Source organism: Salmo trutta, chromosome 28 (genome assembly GCF_901001165.1).
Source record: "Salmo trutta chromosome 28, fSalTru1.1, whole genome shotgun sequence".
Classification (NCBI taxonomy): domain Eukaryota; kingdom Metazoa; phylum Chordata; class Actinopteri; order Salmoniformes; family Salmonidae; genus Salmo; species Salmo trutta.
The window spans coordinates 25,371,135-25,395,543 of record NC_042984.1 but is presented as its reverse complement, the minus strand read 5'-3'; the positions used below and the strand labels follow the sequence as shown (position 1 = coordinate 25,395,543).

The 24,409-nt window shown below is 41.8% G+C and overlaps 1 protein-coding gene across 2 annotated transcripts; it reads right to left on the bottom strand.

Moving 5' to 3' along the window:
- Nucleotides 1-24,118, bottom strand: LOC115165857 (solute carrier family 35 member E2A). Of its 2 annotated transcripts, XM_029719293.1 has the most exons (10): nucleotides 23,914-24,118; nucleotides 19,294-19,378; nucleotides 13,001-13,445; nucleotides 9,627-9,762; nucleotides 4,074-4,201; nucleotides 2,994-3,114; nucleotides 2,812-2,865; nucleotides 2,471-2,543; nucleotides 1,673-1,818; nucleotides 1-1,376 (listed from the first exon to the last, which is right to left on the bottom strand). In XM_029719293.1, the coding sequence occupies exons 3-10, from the start codon at nucleotides 13,278-13,280 to the stop codon at nucleotides 1,088-1,090; spliced, it is 1,227 nt and encodes a 408-aa protein (XP_029575153.1). In that variant the 5' UTR covers nucleotides 13,281-13,445; nucleotides 19,294-19,378; nucleotides 23,914-24,118; the 3' UTR covers nucleotides 1-1,087. The 2 variants fall into 2 exon arrangements, with proteins under 2 accessions (XP_029575153.1, XP_029575152.1); XM_029719292.1 differs by lacking the exon at nucleotides 19,294-19,378.
- Nucleotides 24,119-24,409: the final 291 nt, after the last annotated feature.

Here is a 24,409-nt window from a genome sequence, read left to right as displayed (position 1 = left end):
TGTACTCAAGACAAATAACAGTTTCATTAACAGTATGCTTAGCACTTGAAATAAAGTACATCAAGTCTCCCTTATTCAACTGACTCTTAGCAAATAACAAGGTTCAGTGTGGCACAGAAAGTAAGACAGGGGTGCGGAAAGCTACACAATGCCACATAAGCCCAAATCAATCTCTCAACACCTAGCTATGACGAAACTTTCAGGTTCTGTTCAAGAACAACAAGAAAATGAAGAACCAACACAATAGTAACCTAAAGAAAGCTTTGCAAAAATAAAAATGGTTGATAGGTGAATTTGTAAGAACTGCAGATGAGGATACGACCTCTGCAGACTGCACTCAAGGTTTTCAAATATTTCAAATTAAATTGCTGTGAGAAGTTCAGTGTCAACGGTGAGCTTTGGGAAAACAAATAAGGGTTACCCTCTCGACCTCATCTCCCCCGAAGGCAATACACCTTTGTGGTCAGGCTAATGCCTGGAATATTTGCTTTACACTTGTGACCAATTGGTATACAGCTGAGCTAAAGCCCTATTAGAATGAATGATGAATGCCTTGACTGTTCTACATGTTGATGGACCTTCGCCAATGATCAGGAGAATAAAGCTGTTTAGTCAACAACAACGTGTGCCCATAACAGAAAAATGCAAGACTCAATAAAACATTACAAAAATTATCATAAAGGCAAGTATGCAGAAAAAATAAACTTGCATTGAACCGCTTCCACCCAATGAATATTGAGAGAAATCCTGAGTTTGCTCGTGTTTCAAAACCATATGAAATAATGAAACATTTCAGGTGAGGGAATGGAACAACAAAAGGAATTGACAGTGTAAAAGTGAAGTTCAAACACACCAGAACCGAGTCAAACACTGGTCCACGTTCAGACCGCACACTAAGGCAAGTTCACAAAGGTATCATCAGAGTGAATCAAGGTGAGGCCGAATGAAACCAGCCTCTCGAATTGACAATTCCCACTGAGAGAAACCCCAGTGACAGATCCTTCCACTGTGCTATGATGACCGTTGACTTCTCCGATTTGTTGTAATGCTGGTGCAAGTCTGCATATCAGGTTCTACATGATCAAAGTTAAAAAGAACAGACCTCTTTGGTCTCTCCCCCTTTGATCTCCTGGGGAGTGTATCGGTCTAATGCTTTGAGCTCGTGGTCCTGCAGAAGTGGTTTGTTGTGTTGGTCCTGAGCCTGGGCGTGGGCCAGGGCCTGTAACGTGTCTCTCTGAAACTGCTTGGCCTTGTTGTACAGCAGCACACCAACAAAAACCAGGGCCGTGCCGGCGGCACTGAGCACCGTGATGCGGTTACTGAACACAATGATGCTCAGCCAGATAGACATGGCATGCTTCACTGTGCTGGCAACACTGTGGAGGAAAGGGGAGGGTGTTAGATACTGTTGCAGGTTGCACTAAACATTTTTTGAATGTGACTACTGTCTGTCTGTTTGACAGACTGCCTGTCTAAATGCGATGACTGTCAAGGATAATAGTAGTTAGCATTTTCCACCTGAAAGTGACTGGGGGGCTTCTCAATAGTTTCAAGTGGCTCTCTATCCTTATCTAATTTCCTTCATATTCACAGAGGTAAAAAGAAAAAAAAGAAGCAGATGGGAATGATGGCTAACTGAATTGAAATGCCCCCCTGCATGTGTGACTCCTACCTAAAGGTGACGGGAGAAATGCGTCCCATGAGGGCGTAGGCGGTGACACTCTGCAGGTGGAACAGGACCCCATCAAACAGCAACAGCAGAACGATGTCTTGACTCCAGCTGAACGAATGCTCACTCTTCCCAATCACTGGAAGGTCCTGGAGGCACAAAGGAGCACTGGAGAACACCAAACTGAAACAGTCCCAAACCAAATACCAGGTCAAGTTGCTAACTTGGTATTTTCATTGTTAACCAACTTAAACCTTAAACAGCATTTTCATTGTTTTTAAAGCAACTGTTTTACAACATAAACCGGTATTAGGCTATAGTCATTATGATGGTAATAGTATTGTATATCATTTGTATCTGCCATCAGTAGCTTTAGCTGCACAACACAGTACTGCATTCAAAACAAATGGAGACCGGTACACACTAGGCTACACAATATACTCCAGGTCATGAAGCTCAATTATTAGGCCACAGTCTGGGAACTGCTTGTCAACAATAGTGACCTCCTGTCATCACACCTGAGCACTGTGTGCAGGGTGCACTCCAATTACAATGACGCCAGCCTGCTGGACACATATACTTTTCTAATATAGAAGGGATGACATTTATGCACTATTAACAGCATATTAGTTATTTTGCTATTATTATATACTAAGAAATATAGACAATCATTTTCAGTTACTGTAACAAATGCATTACTCTGTTAATCCAGAACGTTCAGAGCACTCATTAACTGTCAATCATAAATGTGGAATACCAAATGGTAATATATTCAATAGTACAGTAATATACGTGACTGACCATGAGGAAGACCCAGGCAGGTATTAGCATAATGACTGCAGCTGCACTGGTGTAGAACTGCAGTTCTGGAGGGCTAAACAGGACACAGGAACAAGTATTTTATTCAGTACAGACACCGGTAAACACTTCACATACTATAATCTACCATCAACAGTTCAACATTAAATTCCTCAACTCCTCAAATTCTTTACACATCTGTTAACAATACACTGTGATTGTGTTTTTTCTTGTATTCCCAGGATACAACAGGAATTATTATCCAGTACAGGATATAAAACTGGGCCTAATACATTAATTTAGTTCTGTATATTACAAACTAGGAAGAACTAAAAACAACTTACCTGAATTTGTAGGTGTCTCCACTTAGTAGCTTCTTTGAAAAAACATTCTGTAAACTGATAGAGGGAATATGAAGAGAACCATGAGAATGTGTGGTGGTGTCACATTGCTCTGAAAAGACAAAGCTGTGAAATGTGAGAAATGTCATAAATACGGGTACTATTGTGTCACTGTGTGTGAGTACCAGTCCATGATGTTGGTGGAGAGGGCTGCAGAGAAGCCCAGCATATTAAAACTGATCTCTGTTGCAGTGCAGAGGGCCAGGCCAGCCATGACAGGAAATAAGGATAGGTTCACCCACATCCCTACAGTAGTGTGCACACACACACACACACACACACACACACACACACACACACACACACACACACACACACACACACACACACACACGTACGTCAGCTATCTGCACAAGACCTAGCCCTAAAGTTTTGGGAGAGTGACAAATTTGTTGTTGTTTTGGCTCTGTACTCCAGCACCTTGGATTTGAAATGATACGATGGCTATGGAGGTTAAAGTGCAGACTGTCTGATTTAATTTGATGGTATTTTCATCCAGATCAGGTGAACCGTTCAGAAATCACAGCACTTTTTGTACATTTTAGGGGACCAAAGATATTGGGATAAATTCACTTAGATTATTTTGTGCCCAATAGAAATTAATGGTAAATATTGTATTGTGTCATTTTGGAGTCACTTTTATTGTAAATAAGGATAGAATATGTTTCTAAACACTTCTACATTAATGTGGATGCTACCATGATTACGGATAATCCTGAATGAATCGTGAATAAATACGAGTGAGAAAGTTAGATGCACAAATATCTTACCCCCCAAAAAATGCTAACCTCCCCTGTTATTGTAATGGTGAGAGGTTAGCATGTCTTGGCGGTATGATGTTTGTGCGTCTAACTTTCTCACTAATTATTCACGATTCATTCAGGATTATCCGTCATCATGGTAACATCCACATGAATGTAGAAGTGTTTAGAAACATATTCTATCCTTATTTACAATAAAAGTGACTCCAAAATGACACAATACAATATTTACCATAAATTTATATTGGGCACAAAATAATCTGAAACACAACCGAAAGACACAGCAAATGCATCCAACAAATTTGTAGAGTTACAAGCTTGATGTAGTCATTGCCTGCTATGTATATGGGACCAAATACTTACTTTTTACCTAGGCTTAAGTGAATTTGTCCTAATACTTTTGGTGCCCTAAAATGGGGGGAATACAGTGTGCATGTGCTTTACCTGTGTATTCCCCTAGGATCATCCTAGACATGATGACAGTGAAGATGGGCGCGGAGCTCTTCACCGTCTCAGCAAAGGAGACGGCCACATTCTTCAGGCTCACCAGTCCCAGCACCACACTAGTGAACCTGCAGAACAGGATAGGTTAGTAGCATTCAGACCAGAAGACAATCCCACACCACAACCACTCCTAACCTATGCTACACAGACTATGCCTTTTCCAGATTATCAAACTGTTTACCTGTAATGATAGATGAGCTAAGATTGAGTTGCAGCATCACACTTCCCTAAAATGTAACTGTTTAGAGGCCATTTAAAAAGGCCCACATCAGAGGAAGTTGAAGCACCTATTTCGAGTAATTCCTGTCCTAGAGCGGAAATTGTCGTTTAGGTTCCACATCAAAGACTGATGCTGGTAGCAGAGAAATAACAAATAGGGCACTAACAGACAGCTGTCAGTGTAACTAGCTAGCATGCTAAGCTAACAGTCAGCTAATGAAAGTTATAGTATGTGAGCACCATTTCAGTTAAGACAGGCACACTGTAAAGGAGTCAGCATGCTTCCTAGCCGAAACAGTTCAGTAGCGTTTGTGCATATATTATGACAATATTTTTGTTCATTTGGATTGTGTATTTATTTTTTTTAATTTTTTTTAGGTTGCTCAGGAACACAATATTTTTATGGAGGCAAGCTGAAGTTCGGAGCCAAAGTCTACACCCCATTGTCTGTGAGTGGCCAAAAGTAGCGATTCTTCAATAGTCTGTCGTTATTCAACGAGAGATGAGTTGTTTTGATGGACATTTTTTCATTGAAAATACTGCACCAAATATTAAAATTGATGACAGATTTCTTGAGTCATTTTAGATACACTGACTATTTTGAGGAAGTCTATACTGGCTACGGCACTCAAAATGGACAAACTACTATTGCCTCTTTTTTCTTGTTTTTCCAAACAAAGGGAGTATGCAGCACACTTGTTTGGTTCGGCAAGCCGAACTGATGCATGCTGGAGCCTTAGGTGAAAATAATTACTTCAGGAAAAGACTGCCACTCTACCTATCAAGAGATGAGTCTCAGCTAAACTGCGCCTGTACGAGCCGTTTACGATTGTCTGACTCTTGCCGTTTGATAATTCCAGTGAAACAGTGCCGGACATGATATACAGTGCATTCGAAAAGTATTCAGACCGAATGACTTTTTCCACATTTTGTTACTTGGTTTTGGGCTGTTTTTTCATCACTGCACAGCTTTTTGGTCTCTCCAGAGATGTTCGATCGGGTTCAAGTACGGCTCTGACTGGGCCACTCAAGGACATTCAGAGACTTGTCCTGAAGCCACTCCTGCGTTGTCCTGGCTGTATGCTTAGGGTCATTGTCCTGTTGGAAGGTGAACTTTCGTCCCAGTCTGAGGTCCTGAGCGCTCTGGAGCAGGTTTTCATCAAGGATCTCTCTGTACTTTGCTTCGTTCATCTTTCCCTTGATCCTGACTAGTCTTCCAGTCCCTGCCGCTGAAAAACATGCCCACAGCATGATGCTGCCACCACCATGCTTCACCGTAGGGATGGTGCCAGGTTTCCTCCAGACGTGACGCTTGGCATTCAGGCCAAATCTTGGTTTCATCAGACCAGAGAATCTTGTTTCTTATGGTCAGAGTCTTATAGGTGCCTTTTGGCAAACTCCAAGCGGGCTGTCATGTGCCTTTTATTGAGGAGTGGCTTCCGTCTGGCCACTCTACATTAAAGGCCTGACTGTCTTATGATTTCTATTATCTTGTTTGATATTGTAAATGTAATTAATAAATTAAGGATGATTACCAGATTGTTGTCCTTCTGGAAGGTTCTCCCATCTCCACAGCAGAACTCTGGAGCTCTGACAGAGTGACCATCGGATTCTTGGTCACCACCCCGACCAAGGCCTTTCTCCCGCGATTGCTCAGTTTGGCCGGGTCGGCCAGCTCTAGGAAGAGACTTGGTGGTTCCAAACTTCTTTCATTTAAGAATGGAGGCCACTGTGTTCTTGGGGACCTTCAATGCTGCAGAAATGTTTTGGTACCCTTCTCCAGATCTGTGCCTCGACAATCCTGTCTCTGAGCTCTAGGGACAATTCCTTCAACCTCATGGCTTGGTTTTTGCTCGGACATGCACTGTCAACTGTAGGACCATATATAGACAGGTGTGTGCCTTTCCAAATCATGTCCAATCAATAGATTTTACCACAGGTGGACGCCAATCAAGTTATAGAAACATCCCAAGGATGATCAATGGAAACAGGATGCACCTGAGCACAATTTCAAGTCTCATAGCAAAGGGTCTGAATACTTACAGTACCAGTCAAAAGTTAGTACACACCTACTCATTCAAGCATTTTTATTTTTTTAAATTGTAGAATAATAGTGAAGACATCAAAATTATGAAATAACACATGTAGTAGGTAGTAACCAAAGAAAGTGTTAAACAAATTTAGATTCTTCAAAGTAGCCACCCTTTGGCTCGACAGCTTTGCACACTATTGGCATTCTCTCAACCAGCTTCACGAGGTAATCACCTGGAATGCATTTCAAATAACAGGTGTGCCTTGTTAAAAGTTCATTTGTGGAATTTCTTTCCTTCTTAATGCGTTTCAGCCAATCAGTTGTGTTGTGACAAGGTAGGGTTGGTATACAGAAGATAGCCCTATTTGGTAAAAGACCAAGTCCATATTATGTCAAGAACAGCTCAAATAAGCAAAGAGAAACGACAGTCCATCATTACTTTAAGACAAGAAGGTCAGTCAATACAGAAAACGTCAAGAACTTGGTTCTTCAACTTGGTTCATCAAAGTTTCTTCAAGTGCAGTTGCAAAAACCATCAAGCACTATGATGAAACTGGCTCTCATGAGGGCCGCCACAGGAAATGAAGACCCAGAGTTACCTCTGCTGCAGAGGATAAGTTAATTAGAGTTACCAGCCTTAGAAATTGCATCCCAAATAAATGCTTCACAGAGTTCAAGTAACAGACATCTCAACATCAACTGTTCAGAGGAGACTGCGCAAATCAGGCCTTCATGGTCGAATTGCAGAAAAGAAACCACTACTAAAGGACACCAATGATAAGAAGAGACTTGCTCGGGCCAAGAAACACGAGCAATGGATATTAGACTGGTGGAAATCTGTCCTTTGGTCTGATGAGTCCAAATTTTAGATTTCTGGTTCCAACCACCGTGTCTTTGTGAGACGCTGAGTTGGTGAACGGATGATCTCTGCATGTGTAGTTCCCACCGTAAAGCAATAAGGAGGAGGTGCAATGGTGTGTGGGTGCTTTGCTCATGACACTGTCAGCAATTTACTTTTTTCTTTACATAGTTGAATGTGCTGACAACAAAAATCACACAAAAATAATCAATGGAAATCCAATTTATCAACCCATGGAGGTCTGGTCACACTCAAAATTAAAGTGGAAAACCACACTACAGGCTGATCCAACTTTGATGTAATGTCCTTAAAACAAGTCAAAATGAGGCTCAGTAGTGTGTGTGGCCTCCACGTGCCTGTATGACCTCCCTACAACGCCTGGGCATGCTCCGGATGAGGTGGCGGATGGTCTCCTGAGGGATCTCCTCCCAGACCTGGACTAAAGCATCCGCCAACTCCTGGACAGTCTGTGGTGCAACGTGGCGTTGGTGGATGGAGCGAGACATGATGTCCCAGATGTGCTCAATTGGATTCAGGTCTGGGGAACGGGCCGGCCAGTCCATAGCATCAATGCCTTCCTCTTGCAGGAACTGCTGACACACTCCAGCCACATGAGGTCTAGCATTGTCTTGCATTAGGAGGAACCCAGGGCCAACCGCACCAGCATATGGTCTCACAAGGGGTCTGAGGATCTCATCTCGGTACCTAATGGCAGTCAGGCTACCTCTGGCGAGCACATGGAGGGCTGTGCGGCCCCCCAAAGAAATGCCACCCCACACCATGACTGACCCACCGCCAAACCGGTCATGCTGGAGGATGTTGCAGGCAGCAGAACGTTCTCCACGGCGTCTCCAGACTCTGTCACGTCTGTCCACATGTGCTCAGTGTGAACCTGCTTTCATCTGTGAAGAGCACAGGGCGCCAGTGGCAAATTTGCCAATCTTGGTGTTCTCTGGCAAATGCCAAACGTCCTGCACGGTGTTGGGCTGTAAGCACAACCCCCACCTGTGGACGTCGGGCCCTCATACCACCCTCATGGAGTCTGTTTCTGACCGTTTGAGCAGACACATGCACATTTGTGGCCTGCTGGAGGTCATTTTGCAGGGCTCCGGCAGTGCTCCTCCTGCTCCTCCTTGCACAAAGGTGGAGGTAGCGGTCCTGCTGCTGGGTTGTTGCCCTCCTACGGCCTCCTCCACGTCTCCTGATGTACTGGCCTGTCTCCTGGTAGCGCCTCCATGCTCAGGACACTACGCTGACAGACACAGCAAACCTTCTTGCCACAGCTCGCATTGATGTGCCATCCTGGATGAGCTGCACTACCTGAGCCACTTGTGTGGGTTCTAGACTCCGTCTCATGCTACCACTAGAGTGAAAGCACCGCCAGCATTCAAAAGTGACCAAAACATCAGCCAGGAAGCATAGGAACTGAGAAGTGGTCTGTGGTCACCACCTGCAGAACCACTCCTTTATTGGGGGTGTCTTGCTAATTGCCTATAATTTCCACCTGTTGTCTATTCCATTTGCACAACAGCATGTGAAATGTATTGTCAATCAGTGTTGCTTCCTAAGTGGACAGTTTGATTTCACAGAAGTGTGATTGACTTGGAGTTACATTGAGTTGTTTAAGTGTTCCCTTTATTTTTTTGAGCAGTATATATATATATATATATATATTATTTTTTCTTCAGTTCCTCCTGCAGCTATGGAACACTGCCTGGTGGTCTATATGCTGGTGGTCTAGGTGCTACCTTGTTCTGTACCTGCTGTCTCAACCATCTCTCTCCCAGACCTGCTGTCTCGACCTCGGTGTTACTTGACTATGAAAAACTGACATTTACTCCTGAGGTGTTGAACGGTTGTCTCTATAACCACTGTGGTTATTATTTGAGCCTACTAGTCATCGATGAACATTTCAAGATCTTGAGGAATGATCTGGCTTTAAATGGCCATGTACTCTTATAATCTCCACCTGGCACAGCCAGAAGAGATCTGGCCACCCTTCGGAGCCTGGTTCCTCTAGGTTTCTTCCTAGATTCCTGCCTTTCTAGGGAGATTTTCCTAGCCACTGTGCTTCTGCATTGCTTCGTGTTTTAGGCTGGGTATCTGTATATTACTTTGTGACAACTGTTGGTAACATTGTAACAGAGTGATGCTGAGACTCAGCACTTTAGAATGTATGTCAAACAAAAGTTTGTTACCGTCATTCTTTTTTGATTTTCTTGATTTGATTGACAACATAAACATTGATAAATTAACATTAGCCATGATGGAAATAAAGACTAGTCATGTAAGTATTAGTCATCCAACTTTACAAAAGGAAACACACCAACCAAATAACTTCAACTATGCAGCTGAAAGTAGAGTGATAACAGTGCAGACCCACCTCATGAGCCCCACAAACAGCATGATCATGAGGAAGTTGGGGGGGTACTCAGTCCTGGACTTGTGCTGGTATAGGCAGCAAGGCACATACATCTTCAGAAAGCCTATGATGGTGGTGGAGACCATTTGAACAGCGCCTACAAATCAATTCAAACCAATAAACCATTGGACAACAACATGTGCGAATTGAGTCCTCTACCCCTGAGGTCCATAGTACCCTGAATAAAATAAACCAATTGATGAGTCAAACCATCTACAGTGAGGGAAAAAAGTATTTGATCCCCTGCTGATTTTGTACGCATGCCCACTGACAAAGAAATAATCAGTCTAGAATTTTAATGGTAGGTCTATTTGAAAAGTGAGAGACAGAATAACAACAAAAAAATCCAGAAAAACGCATGTCAAAAATGTTATAAAATGATTTGCATTTTAATGAGGGAAATAAGTATTTGACCCCTCTGCAAAACATGACTTAGTACTTGGTGGCAAAACCCTTGTTGGCAATCACAGAGGTCAGACGTTTCTTGTAGTTGGCCACCAGGTTTGCACACATCTCAGGACGGATTTTGTCCCACTCCTCTTTGCAGATCTTCTCCAAGTCATTAAGGTTTCGAGGCTGACGTTTGGCAACTGGAACCTTCAGCTCCCTCCACAGATTTTCTATGGGATTAAGGTCTGGAGACTGGCTAGGCCACTCCAGGACCTTAATGTGCTTCTTCTTGAGCCACTCCTTTGTTGCCTTGGCCGTGTGTTTTGGGTCATTGTCATGCTGGAATACCCATCCACGACCCATTTTCAATACCCTGGCTGAGGGAAGGAGGTTCTCACCCACGATTTGACGGTACATGGCCCCGTCCATCGTCCCTTTGATGCGGTGAAGTTGTCCTGTCCCCTTAGCAGAAAAACAACCCCAAAGCATAATGTTTCCACCTCCATGTTAGACGGTGGGGATGGTGCTCTTGGGGTCATAGGCAGCATTCCTCCTCCTCCAAACACGGCGAGTTGAGTTGATGCCAAAGAGCTCCATTTTAGTCTCATCTGACCACAACACTTTCACCCAGTTGTCCTCTGAATCATGCAGATGTTCATTGGCAAACTTCAGACGGGCATGTATATGTGCTTTCTTGAGCAGGGGGACCTTGCGGGCGCTGCAGGATTTCAGTCCTTCACGGCGTAGTGTGTTACCAATTGTTTTCTTGGTGACTATGGTCCCAGCTGCCTTGAGATCATTGACAAGATCCTCCCGTGTAGTTCTGGGCTGATTCCTCACCGTTCTCATGATCATTGCAACTCCACGAGGTGAGATCTTGCATGGAGCCCCAGGCCGAGGGAGATTGACAGTTCTTTTGTGTTCCTTCCATTTGCGAATAATCGCACCAACTGTTGTCATCTTCTCACCAGGCTGCTTGGCGATGGTCTTGTAGCCCATTCCAGACTTGTGTAGGTCTACAATCTTGTCCCTGACATCCTTGGAGAGCTCTTTGGTCTTGGCCATGGTGGAGAGTTTGGAATCTGATTGATTGATTGCTTCTGTGGACAGGTGTCTTTTATACAGGTAACAAGCTGCGGTTAGGAGCACTCCCTTTAAGAGTGTGCTCCTAATCTCAGCTCATTACCTGTATAAAAGACACCTGGGAGCCAGATATCTTTCTGATTGAGAGGGGGTCAAATACTTATTTCCCTCATTAACTTCTCTAGGGTAGGGGGCAGTATTTTGACGTCCAGATGAAAGGCGTGCCCGTAGTAAACTGCCTGCTACTCAGGCTCAGAAGGTAGGATATGCATATTATTAGTAGATTTGGATAGAAAACACTCTGAAGTTTCTAAAACTGTTTGAATGATGTCTGTGAGTATAACAGAACTCATATGGCAGGCAAAACCTGAGAAAAATCCAACCAGGAAGTGTGGAAATCTGAGGTTTGTAGATTTTCAAGTCATTGCCTATACAGTGACTTAGGGTTAATTTTGCACTTCCTAAGGCTTCCACTAGATGTCAACAGTCTTTAGAACGTTGTTTCATGCTTCTACTGTTACTGGGGAGAGAATAAGAGCCCATTCAACCAGTGGACTGCCTGAGACCAATGAGTTGTTTACTGCGTTGTCACGAAGGCGCGCCGTTCCTTCTTTTTCCTCTGTAATGAATACGCTATTGCCCGGTTGGAATATTATCTAATATTTATGATAAAAAGATCCTAAGGATTGATTGTAAACATCGTTTGACATGTTTCTAGGAATGGTAATGGAATTTTTTGACTTTGTCTATGGTTTTGCGCTCGCGCATTGTGCCTTTGGAATAGTGATCTGAACGCACGAACAAAACGGAGGTATTTGGACATAAATATGGAGTTTATCGAACAAAACGAAAATTTCTTGTGGAAGTGGGAGTCCTGGGAGTGCATTTCGACGAAGATCAGCAAAGGTAAGTGAAGATTTATAATACTATTTCTGAGTTTAGTTGACTCTAGAACTTGGCGGGTAACTGTATAGCTTGCTTTGATGGCTGAGCTCTGTACTCAGAATATTGAACAATGTGCTTATGCCGTAAAGCTATTTTGAAATCTGACACAGCGGTTGCATTAAGGAGAAGTGTATCTATAATTGTTTCAACAACTGTTGTAAATTTTATCAACGTTTATGATGAATATTTTTGTAAATTGATGTGCTCATTCACCAGAGTTTTGGAGGCAAAACATTTTCTGAACATCACGCGCCAATGTAAAATGTTTTTTTTTTAATATAAATATGAACTTTATCGAACAAAACATACATGTATTGTATAACATTGAGTCCTGGGAGTGTCATCTGATGAAGATCGTCAAAGGTTAGTGATTAATTTGAGCTATTTCTGGTTTTTGTGACGCCTCTCCTTGCTTGGAAAATGGCTGTGTGGTTTTTCTTGTCTCAGCGCTGTCCTAACATAATCTAATGTTATGCTTTCGCCGTAAAGCCTTTTTGAAATCAGACAATGTGGTTGGATTAACGAGAAGTGTATCTTTCAAATGGGATATAATAGTTGTATGTTTGAGAAATTTGAATGAGATTTTTGTTGTTTTGAATTTGCCACCCTGCTATTTCACTGGCTGTTGAATAGTGTGTCCCGCGGGTGGGACGCTAGCGTCCCACATACCCCAGAGAGGTTAAAATGCAAATTAATTTATAACATTTTTGACATGCGTTTTTCTGGATTTATTTTGTTGTTATTCTGTCTCTCACTGTTCAAATAAACCTACCATTAAAATTATTGACTGATCATTTCTTTGTCAGTGGGCAAACGTAGAAAATCAGCAGGGGATGAAATACTTTTTTCCCCTCACTGTATTGATTGGAGTATTGAACATCTGAAATTGAGTGTGTGTGTGTGCACATGTTCCTTACCCAGCATGCTGGGCTCCCCCTCCAGCAGAGACAGGATGTACTTGTTGAGGAACAGTGTGCAGAAGCTGAAGAAGTACCACAGGCCCAGGTAGACTAGCGACTTAGAGTTCCACACCCCCGAGTCTGCCTCGATCACAGTGGTCTCTGTGATGGTGATCTTCAGCACGTGTTCCCCCGGCAAGCTCTCGCTGCGTGCCAGCACCACACGCTCCTGCCTGCTCCGGAACGGCGAGAGAAACCACCACAGGGAATGTCTTCCAGCCCGACTGTTGGACGCCATGACACACGGTGCCCGAGGATCTACCAACTGGGAACCAGCAGGCACAAACGGAGAGAGGAGCGGCAGGGGACTGATGGAGAGGGCCGGTCAGTCCATTGTCAGTCTGTGTGTCGATCCATTGGCGTGTTCAGCATGCCTGTAGAACTGGTGGTCTATGTAACACAGCTAAAACACAAGGAATGATTGTAGTTGACAGTCTTCTATAGCACAGGGGTTCTCAAACTTTTTGGGTCCGGGACCCCTTTTGTGATAGCGAATTCATCAGGGACCCCCTCATAATCAGAACATAACTAGAGTGGGATAAAAATAGCATACAAGGAGTTTTACTATGTCTTCTGCAGTGCATGGCCGGACAAACCAAGTTCCAGGCCATGGGAAATAAACATTTTAAAGATCCGCCTCTTGGTAACAGAGAACATTTTGTAGTTTTAAAGCACATTTCCTGTAATTCTACACATTTTGAACTTTAAAAGGTCAAATGCAGCCGTTTCCATTTCAACATCAAATAATTTCTAGGTAACATTTAAGTGCCTTACTGTGATTGTTTTCAATTGAAATGGTAAAAAAGAAACAAATAGATTTTTAGCAAAGGGCAATTTCTTAAGCAATAATTTAGCTAGGAGTGGTCTAAGTGTGGAGGGGAAAACTGAAAATGTGCTGTTATTGGCAGAGGTTTGGAATAGGGATACACATTTTCGTAAATGTAGCTGCCAACCCTCATTAACTGGTTAACAAACAGTAAAATTTGTTCCAAATAGTAAAGTGATGTGACCAACTGAAAATACTATGCACACAAACAAGTTGTGTACATTTTTCATTATAGAGCTATTTTGCATACCCCACCATACCATGAGACTTTCATGTCTTCATCACTGGAAGAGATAAATGGTTATGGTTGACATTTAAAAGCTTACAAACTGGGTTGTCAAACTATTTTATAATTTTTTTTTTTACTTTTGTCATTTAACATTAACGTGAATTATCTAAAAACGCATAAACTATGTTTTTTTCCTTCATATTTGCATATGTTGTAGCTTAGACCCTATTTTACATCATCTGAGGTTATGTTGTGCCCGCCATAGGTTGAGACGCAACATGCTCTTAAATACAGTGTTGTTGCAAAAAGAGCCCACAAAAGGGACCACGCACCCTTGGGTGTGGGTGAAGGAGAAAAGATAACCACAAAGTCCCACATTCCAGGCCAGATTTACAGTTTTGTTAGTGACTGCGCCTGCCTTTACAAGCCATCATGAGAACAAACTGCTCTTCCTTTCGCCTTTTATGACTGAGTGGCCCTGAGTGTGCAAAGCTGTGTGCAAAGCTGTCATCAAGGCAAAGGGTGGCTACTTTGAAGAATCTAAAATATATTTTGATTTGTTTAACACTTTTTTGGGTACTACATGATTCCATATGTGTTATTACATAGTTTTGATGTCCACTATTATTCTACAATATAGAAAATAATAAAAATAAAGAAAAGCCCTTGAATGAGTAGGTGTGTCCAAACTTTTGACTGGTACTATATATATATATATATATATATATATATATATATATATATATATATATATATATATATATATATATATACATACATACATACAGTCAATAAAAAAAAAACAAGGGCCATTTAAGATTAATTTATTGAAACTGTAATATCAACTGGTTATATTACACTACCGTTAAAATGTTTGGGGTCGCATACAAATTTTCTTGTTTTTGAAAGAAAACCTTCTAGTCAAAGTTCCAAAGAAAAAGCCATATCTCAGACTAGCCAATAAAAATAAAATATTAAGATAGGCAAAAGAACACAGACACTGGACAGAGGAACTCTGCCTAGAAGGCCAGCATCCCAGAGTCGCCTCTTCACTGTTGACGTTGAGAGTGGTGTTTTGCGGGTACTATTTAATGGAGCTGCCAGTTGAGGACTTGTGAGGCGTCTGTTTCTCAAACTAGACACTCTAATGTACTTGTCCTCTTGCTCAGTTGTGCACCGGGGCCTCCCACTCTTTCTATTCTGGTTCGAGACAGTTTGCGCTGTTCTGTGAAGGGAGTAGTACACAGCGTTGAACGAGACCTTCAGTTTCTTGGCAATTTCTCGCATGGAATAGCCTTAATTTCTCAGAACAAGAATAGACTGATGAGTTTCAGAAGAAAGTTCTTTGTTTCTGGCCATTTTGAGCCTGTTATCGAACCCACAAATGCTGATGCTCCAGATACTCAACTAGTCTAAAGATTGTTGTCTGATTAAAGAAGCAAAAAAACTGGCAGTCTTTAGCTGTGCTAACATAATTGAAAAAGGGTTTTCTAATGATCAATTAGCCTTTTAAAATTATAAACTTGGATTAGCTAACAACTTGCCATTAGAACACAGGAATGATGGTTGCTGATAATGGGCGTCTGTACGCCTAATGTACATATTTCATTCAAATAAAATCAGTCGTTTCCGGCTACAATAGTCATTTACAACATTAACCTGTCAAGGTGTAGGGGGCAGTATTTTCACGGCCGGATGAAAAACGTACCCAAATTAAACTGGTTACTACTCTGGCCCAGAAACTAGACTATGCATATTATTAGTAGATTTGGATAGAAAAAACTGTTTGAATGGTGTCTGAGTATAACAGAACTCATACGGCAGGCAAAAACCTGAGAAAAATCCAGCCAGGAAGTGGAAAGTCTGAAAATTGTAGTTCTTCTTTTGAATCTCTATCGAAACTACAGTGTCTGTGGGGTCACATTGCACTTCCTAAGGCTTCCATTGGCTGTCAACAGCCTTCAGAAAGTTCTTTCAGCATTCTCCTGTCACTGGGCAGAGTATAGGAGCTTAGTCAATCAGTGGACTGCCTGGGGACAAAGGGATTGGATATGCGCGATCCCGCGAGGGCGCCGTTTCTTCTTTTTCTTCTTGAATGAATATGCTATTGTCCGGTTGGAATATTATCGCAATTTTACGTTAAAAATACCATAAAGATTGGTTTTAAACAGCGTTTGACATGCTTCTAAGAACGGTAATGGAACATTTAGACTTTTCGTCTCTGGTACCGCGCTCGCGCGTTATGCCTTTGCACGAACAAAACAGAAGTATTTGGACATAAATATGGATTATTTCGAACAAAAACAACATTTCTTGTGGAAGTAGCAGTCCTGGGAGTGCATTCTGATGAAGATCAGCAAAGGTAAGAGAATATTTATAATACTAATTCTGAGTTTAGGTGACCCCGAACTTGGCGGGTGTCTGTATAGCTTGCTGTGATGGCGAGCTATGTACTCAGAATATTGAAAAAAGGTGCTTTCTCTGTAAAGCTATTTTAAAATCTGACACAGGGGTTGCATAAAGGAGTACTGTATCTATAATTCTTAAAATAATTGTTATGTATTTTGTCAACGTTTATGATGAGTATTTTTGTAAATTGATGTGCACATTCACCGGGAGTTTTGGTGGGAATACATTTTCTGAACATCACGCGCCAATGTAAAATGCTGTTTTTGGATATAAATATGAACTTTATCAAACAAAACATATATGTATTGTGTAACATGATGTCCTAGGACTGTCATCTGATGAAGATCGTCAAAGGTTAGTGCTGCATTTAGCTGTGTTTTGGGTTTTTGTGAAACATGTACTTGCATGGAAAATGGCTGTGTGTTTATTTTTGTCTACGTACTCTCCTAACAATCTAATGTTTTGCCTTCGCTGTAAAGCCTTTTTGAAATCGGACAATGTGGTTGGATTAACGAGAAGTTTATCTTTAAAATGGTGTAAAATAGTCGTATGTTTGAGAAATTGAAATTATGATATATTTGCTGTTTTGTATTTCGCGCCATGCTATATCACTGGCTGTTGAATAGTGTGGGACGGTCACGTCCCACCTAGCCCAGAGAGGTTTTAACAATGTCTACACTGTATTTCTGATCAATTTGATGTTATTTTAATGTACAAAATGTTTGCTTTTCTTTCAAAAAACAAGGACATTTCTAAGTGACCCCAAACTTTTGAAAGGTAGTGTAAATACACTCAGTCTTTATCAAACTACTGTTTTTGCATAATTTCAGTGTGGAACTTGTTAATGCCGATTCCAATTCTAAATGCCACTTACAGTTCGCAAAGTAGGGTCGTCACTGACGTTAGTTACCTAACCTAACCCCTAACCTTAACCACACTATTAACCTTTTGCCTTTCCTTAAATTAATACCAAAAAGCAAATGTTTTTTTTTCATGAATTTTTACGATTTAGACCATTTTGACTTTGTGGCTGTGGTAAGTAGGACAACCACAAAATTGTGTTCTTATGGATGGTGGCAGTATTGAGTAGCTTGGATGACTGACGTGCCCAGAGTAAACTGCCTGCTACTCACGCCCAGAAACTAAGATATGCATATTATTAGTAGATTTGGATAGAAAACACTCTGAAGTTTCGAAAACTGTTTGAATGATGTCTGTGAGTATAACAGAACTCATATGGCAGGCAAAAACCTGAGAAAAAATCCAAACAGGAAGTGGTTTGTAGTTTTGTGAACTGAAGGCGCGAACCAAATGGAGGTATTTGGACATAAAGGATGGACTTTATCGAACAAAACATACATTTATTGTGGAACAAGGATTCCTGGGAGTGCATTCTGATGAAGATCATCAAAGGTAAGTGACTATTTATAATGCCATTTCTGACTATTGTTGACTCCAACATGGCAGATATATTGTATGGCATGTTTTTGTGTCTGAGCGCCGTACTCAGACTATTGCTTTTTCGGTAAAGCTTTTTTGAAATCTGACACAGCGGTTGCATTAAGGAGAAGTTTATCTAAAGTTCCATGCATAACACTTGTATCAACATTTATGATGAGTATTTCTGTAAATTGATGTGGCTTTCTGCAAAATCACCGGTTGTTTTGGAGGCAAAACATTACTGAACATAACGCGCCAATGTAAACTGAGGATATAAATGTGAACTTTATTGAACAAAACATACATGTATTGTGTAACATGAAGTCCTATGAGTGTCATCTGATGAAGATCAAAGGTTAGTGATTCATTTTATCTCTATTTCTGCTTTTTGTAACTCCTCTCTTTGGCTGGAAAATGGCTGTATTTTTTGTGTATAGGCGCTGACCTAACATAATCATATGGTTTGCTTTCGCCGTAAAGCCTTTTTGAAATCAGACACTGTGGCTGGATTAACATGAAGTAAAGCTTTAAAATGGTGCATAATACTTGTATGTTTGAGGAATTTTTATTATGAGATTTGTTGTTTTGAATTTGCGCGCCCTGCACTTTCACTGGCTGTTGTCATATCGATCCCGCTAACGGGATTCAAGCCATAAGAAGATTATGCAATTATTCGAAAACTGCAGCTCATTGTTGGAACACATTTTCCCTACTGTCAACCAGTCCACTTAGAATTTGTGATTAAACTGTCATCATTTGGCAAGGAATGGAGCTTGTGTATCTTATCAGTTAGATATGTTTTATAGGCATTTATTTCAGTAGCACGTGTGTGTAGAGGGAGCGGTAGGAACGCAATTGAGTGAGTGAGACAGAGGGAAAAGGGTGAACTGCTTGGCTTTGCTTATTTTTTATTGTGTCCCAGCAGACAGAGATAGGCCGTTACCTGTGCCAATTAGCTATCTAGCATTCTCCGAACACCTGTGTGTAAGTTAACTAGGGAGGAAGTGAAGCTCGTCAACTGGAGGCACACAGTTTATGGATATGTGCAAAACTGCTACAGTAAGTGTATATTTTTTTAATTGTTTAAAAAACTATTCCGGCACTGTGATTTAACGCTTAGAATATTTATATATTCCTTAATTCCATTCTTTTACTTTGTGTGTATTGCTAGATATTACTGCAATGTTGGAGCTAGAAACACAAGCATTTCGCTACACCCGCAATAACATCTGCTAAACATGTGTATGTGACAAATAAAATAAAACTTCTGAACATATGATGATATGCACATATGCCCCTTTCATGTTGGCGCAAAATAATCTTTCCAATTTAAAACTATACACTTACTGCAGCAGTTTTTCACAGATCCATACACTATGTGCCTCCAGTTGACGAACGACACTCCTCCCCACATTCAAAACAACTGGGAACCCTGAAAAATAAAGGTCAAATCATGATGTCATTGATCTTCACGTTGGAAAGTCAGAGCTCTAGAAAGAGGCCTGCGTTTCTGAGTTGGAATTCCAAGTTGGATGACTGTTCAAATCGTTTTTTCATAGTTTTTTTCCGAGTTCCCAGTTGATTTGAACGCATTGAAGTCAGAGATTTCTGAGTTCTATTTGTTCTGAACACGGCATAACACACAAGTGTTGGGAGCACAATAGATATCTAATTAGCACAGGCCTACATCTTCAGTCTGTCTTCCGTAAACAAGTGCTGTAACGTGGCGATACGGCCAGGTGGGAACACCAACCCTACCTAACAAGATGTGTAGTAATTTACTTTTTGTTTTGGGAAAAATATTTCTCGCTGATATGAAAGATATATCGTGCATCCCTAGAACATATCGGAATCGGCTGATATTTGCTAAAAATGCCAACGTCGGCATTGGCCCGATGTCTAGTTTAACGCCGATGTGCAAAACTGATGTCAAAGTTGACATGCATACCTATATAACGTAGATAGATGACGTAATGACGGCATGAAAAGCAGAAAAATACTAAGCATACACTTCCAACAACTAAACAAGTTCAAGTCAAGCAGTCATTTAAAAGAGTAAGAACATTTCAGCGAGACAACTCAAACGCCAAATCCAATAACGCCAAGATAATGGAATTCATTGCCCTTGACAATCAACTGTTCTCTGTCGTGGATGATGTTGGCTTTCGCCGACTGGTCGAGCACCTCGAGCCCCGGTACACCCTACCAAGTAGGCACTATTTTTCAGATGTTGCCCTACTGGAGTAACACAGTATTGTTGAAACGCACATCCAGTCACTGCTATTAGCTTCACAACTGACATTTGGACCAGCGATGTCAGCCCCATGATCATGCAGAGTCTGACAGCACAGTGGGTCGACAAAGATTTTGTACTGAGGAAAGCCGTATTGCATGCTCAAGAATGTGCTAGTTCTCATACCGCTGCTGCCATTTCAATGGCATTTGAAAACATGTTTGAAACTTGAAAACATGAACACACTCCTAGCTCAATTCAAACAACTGACTCAAGAAAAAAGCTCATCAACTGTGTCTGCAGCAGACGTGATACCCTCTGTCATGGCATTGAAACACCTGCTCAACAAAACTGCTGACACAGACAGTGGGGTTAAAACTTGCAAATGTATTCTACAAGGGGCTGTGAACAAGCGATTTGGTGGCATTATCTCTGAGCCTCTTCACTGTTTCGCCACCATACTCGATGCTAGGTACAAGGACCGCTACTTCGATACAGACAAGAAACAGGGTATATGTGAAATGTTACAGACGCAGCTGGACAAGATGGAAACGGACAGTGACAGTGCGTTCCGAGGAAGAAAGGCCACGGACAGACAGAGCTGATTTATTTATTTAACGAGGCAAGTCAGTTAAGAACAAATTCTTATTTACAATGACGGCCTACCCCGGCCAAACCTGGACGACGCTAGGCCAATTGTGATGAAATCCCGGTTGAGACTGAACAAATGAACAACGAAACAGCACAGGAAGTAAGTGAAAGAAATAGGTTTTGATTATGTTTTGCTGGTAATGGGGACCTACGTCAATGCCAACAAAATAACCTTTTGGTCAGTGTGTGTGTGTTTTCAACTATACTAGAATGCTTAAGGCCGCTAAAATATTAAATATTGGTTATCGGTATTGTTTTTTTTTTGACAAGGAAAATATCGGTATCGGCCAAAAATGTCATATCGGAGCATCCCGAATACGTTCCTTATATTTCCAAAAGAGTAGCACAAGCGATGCGTGTAAATGTTTAGAGCAAGCATCAGGGATCTTAACACAACTCCCCTGGTCAGAAGATACTATTGTCAACAGGTGCTAAAGTAGTTAGTGTCTATGAATGGCGTAGTTTACACGGAGGCAATTGTGGGCGAATGTAATGACTGAAAACCCTACATGTGTAGAAGAAGGGTTTTGAGAGCTACCCAGGGTTACATAAATTGTAGAGTAATAATATTACATTGTATTACACTCTAAACTTATTCCACAGATCCCTTGACCAACATTTTTTCATGTGTGGTACTAATATTCATTAAAAAAAAAGAAAATGTAAACCCAAACAAAAGAAACTCCCTTTTTTCAGAACCCTGTCTTTCAAAGATAATCCGTAAAAATCCAAATAACTTCACAGATCTTCATTGTAAAGGGTTTAACACCTTCCCATGCTTGTTCAATGAACCATAAACAATTAATGAACATGCACCTGTGGAACGGTCGTTAAGACACTCACAGGTTTGAGACGGTAGGCAATTAAGGTCACAGTTATGAAAACTTAGGACACTAAAGAGGCTTTCTACTGACTCTGAAAATCACCAAAAGAAAGATGCCCAGGGTCCCTGCTCATCTGCGTGAATGTGCCTTAGGCATGGTGCAAGGAGGCATGAGGACTGCAGATGTGGCCAGGGCCCACATTGCCTAAGACAGCGCTACAGGGAGACAGGACGGACACCTGATCGTCCTCGCAGTGGAAGACCATGTGTAACACCTGCACAGCATCAGTTAATCCGAACATCACACCTGCGGGACAGGTACAGGATGGCTACAACTGCCCGAGTTAAACCAGGAACGAACAATCCCTCCATCAGTGCTCAGACTGTCCACAATAGGTTGAGAGAGGCTGGACTGAGGGCTTGTAGGCCTGTTGTAAGGCAGGTCCTCACTAGACATCACCGGCAACAATGTCGCCTATGGACACAAACTCACCGTCGCTGGACCAGACAGGTGTGGCAAAAAAGTGCTCTTCACTGACGAGTCGCGGTTTTGTCTCACCATGGGTGATGGTCGGATTCGCGTTTATCGTCGAAGGAATGAGCGTTACACTGAGCCCTGTACTCTGGAGCGGGATCGATTTGGAGGTGGAGGGTTCGTCATGGTCTGTGGCGGTGTGTCACAGCATCATCGGACTGAGCTTGTTGTCATTGCAGGCAATGTCAACGCTGTACGTTACAGGGAAGACATCCTCCTCCCTCATGTGGTACCCTTCCTGCAGGCTCATCCTGACATGACCCTCCAGCATGACAATGCCACGAGCCATACTGCTCGTTCTGTGCGTGATTTCCTGCAAGACAGGAATGTCAGTGTTCTGCCATGGCCTAGCGAAGAGCCCGGATCTCAATCCCATTGAGCATGTCTGGGACCTGTTGGATCGGAGGGTAAGGGCTATTCCCCCCAGAAATGTCCGGGAACTTGCAGATGCCTATGTGGAAGAGTGGGGTAACATCTCACAGCAAGAACTGGCAAATCTGGTGACGTCCATGCAGAGGAGATGCACTGCAGTACTTAATGCAGCTGGTGGCCACACCAGATACGGACTGGTACTTTTGATTTTGACCCACCCTTTGTTCAGGGACATATTATTCCATTTCTGTTAGTCACATGTCTGTGGAACTTGTTCAGTTTATGTCTCAGTTGTTGAATCTTGCTATGTTAATACAAATATTTACACATGTTAAGTTTGCTGAAAATAAACGCCGGTGACAGTGACAGGATATTTATTTTTTTGCCGAGTATATATATTGTTTTATCTGGAAGCGGACCCCATGCAGTACCTCCGTGGACCCATAACCCACTGAAAAATTAGAATAAATAAATAAAATATTCATAATTTAAGTAGCGCACTGGGCCTTTAATAGTCCTGTTTAAGCAACCGACATAGCAGTCTGCAGAGCCAGCAAAAAGATTTGTCCAGGCCTCCCACCCCTGTTGACGAAACTTTCTCAGCACCTCCCACCACAACATCGGCGACGAAAGAAATCGCAGCACCCCCACCCCCAAAACTACTTCCTGCAGCTATGCACGGACCCCACTTTGAGAACCCCTGTTCTGAGGCATCAAAGTTACTCAACCCATGTATGGAAAATAGCCTTCATTAGTGAGTTGCTTGTAGTTAAACAATGATACACTAAACATTACAGGCAATACTGCCGGGCACACGTTTCTGACAGTGCACGAATGTAATAAGTCAGATCCACATAGTGATTACAATGCAGGAGTGGTGCAAAGGTCGGTGTAGTTAAAGTAGCCTGGATCTTCATTTATATAGAAACCACAAATAAATACGTACAAGCCAGTTTACTTTGGCAGGTTACATATGAATAGATAAAGCAGAAATATTATAAATATTCCTAATGCTGCCTCTGGCATCCTCGCTCATCACGTTTTCGCTCATTTTACACAAACATGACCAAAAGCTAGCTAAAACGGCATAGTTGGCGTTAACTAACTAGTTTACTATTTGACAAACTAGCTAGCTACCCGTTACTGTAATATTAATTGACAAGCAAAATTCACCAGCTGATTAGCTATAGTAGCTAGCTAAAAGTGAATGTGCTTGTGTCTCAAATAGCCTACTGGTGAAAATTCTCATTTATTGAATGAATGAACGCGCTGTTCATTGGTAAAATATATATTTATATGTTGAAGGCTATTAAACTCAGCTTGTAGATGCAGTAAATGTTGGAATTATCTTACCAAGTGGTGCCACCTAGTTAACGTTAGTTATGCGACTCCGATTTCTGGTATACGAGTTCCAAACAGTCGCTAGCATAAGGACACCACGGTTATCACTAGTTACCACAGCCACAAAGTCAAAACTGCTATTGTAAAAATGTATAAAAACAAAAATAAGCTTTTTGATCATAATTTAAGGTTATGATTGGGAATTTGGTTAGCAGTGTGGTTAGGTTACAAAACTGATTTTAAGATGATATTTGTTTTTTTAAATAGGCGGGGTCTATGCATTTGTGGCTGTAGTAACAAATGACGACCGGACACCACCCCGGCTTGGTGGACTTTCAATTACTTTCACGGAGTTTAGTGATGGCTCGAGCCCACTGTCAAGACGACAACTCCGCCGCAGCACCATTTCCAATTTTCAAATAACAAAGATGTCCCTGAATGTAGTTTTGAATAGATAATACATGGACCAGGCAAATGTACATGTTTATAGTGGAGGTTGGATACGTTT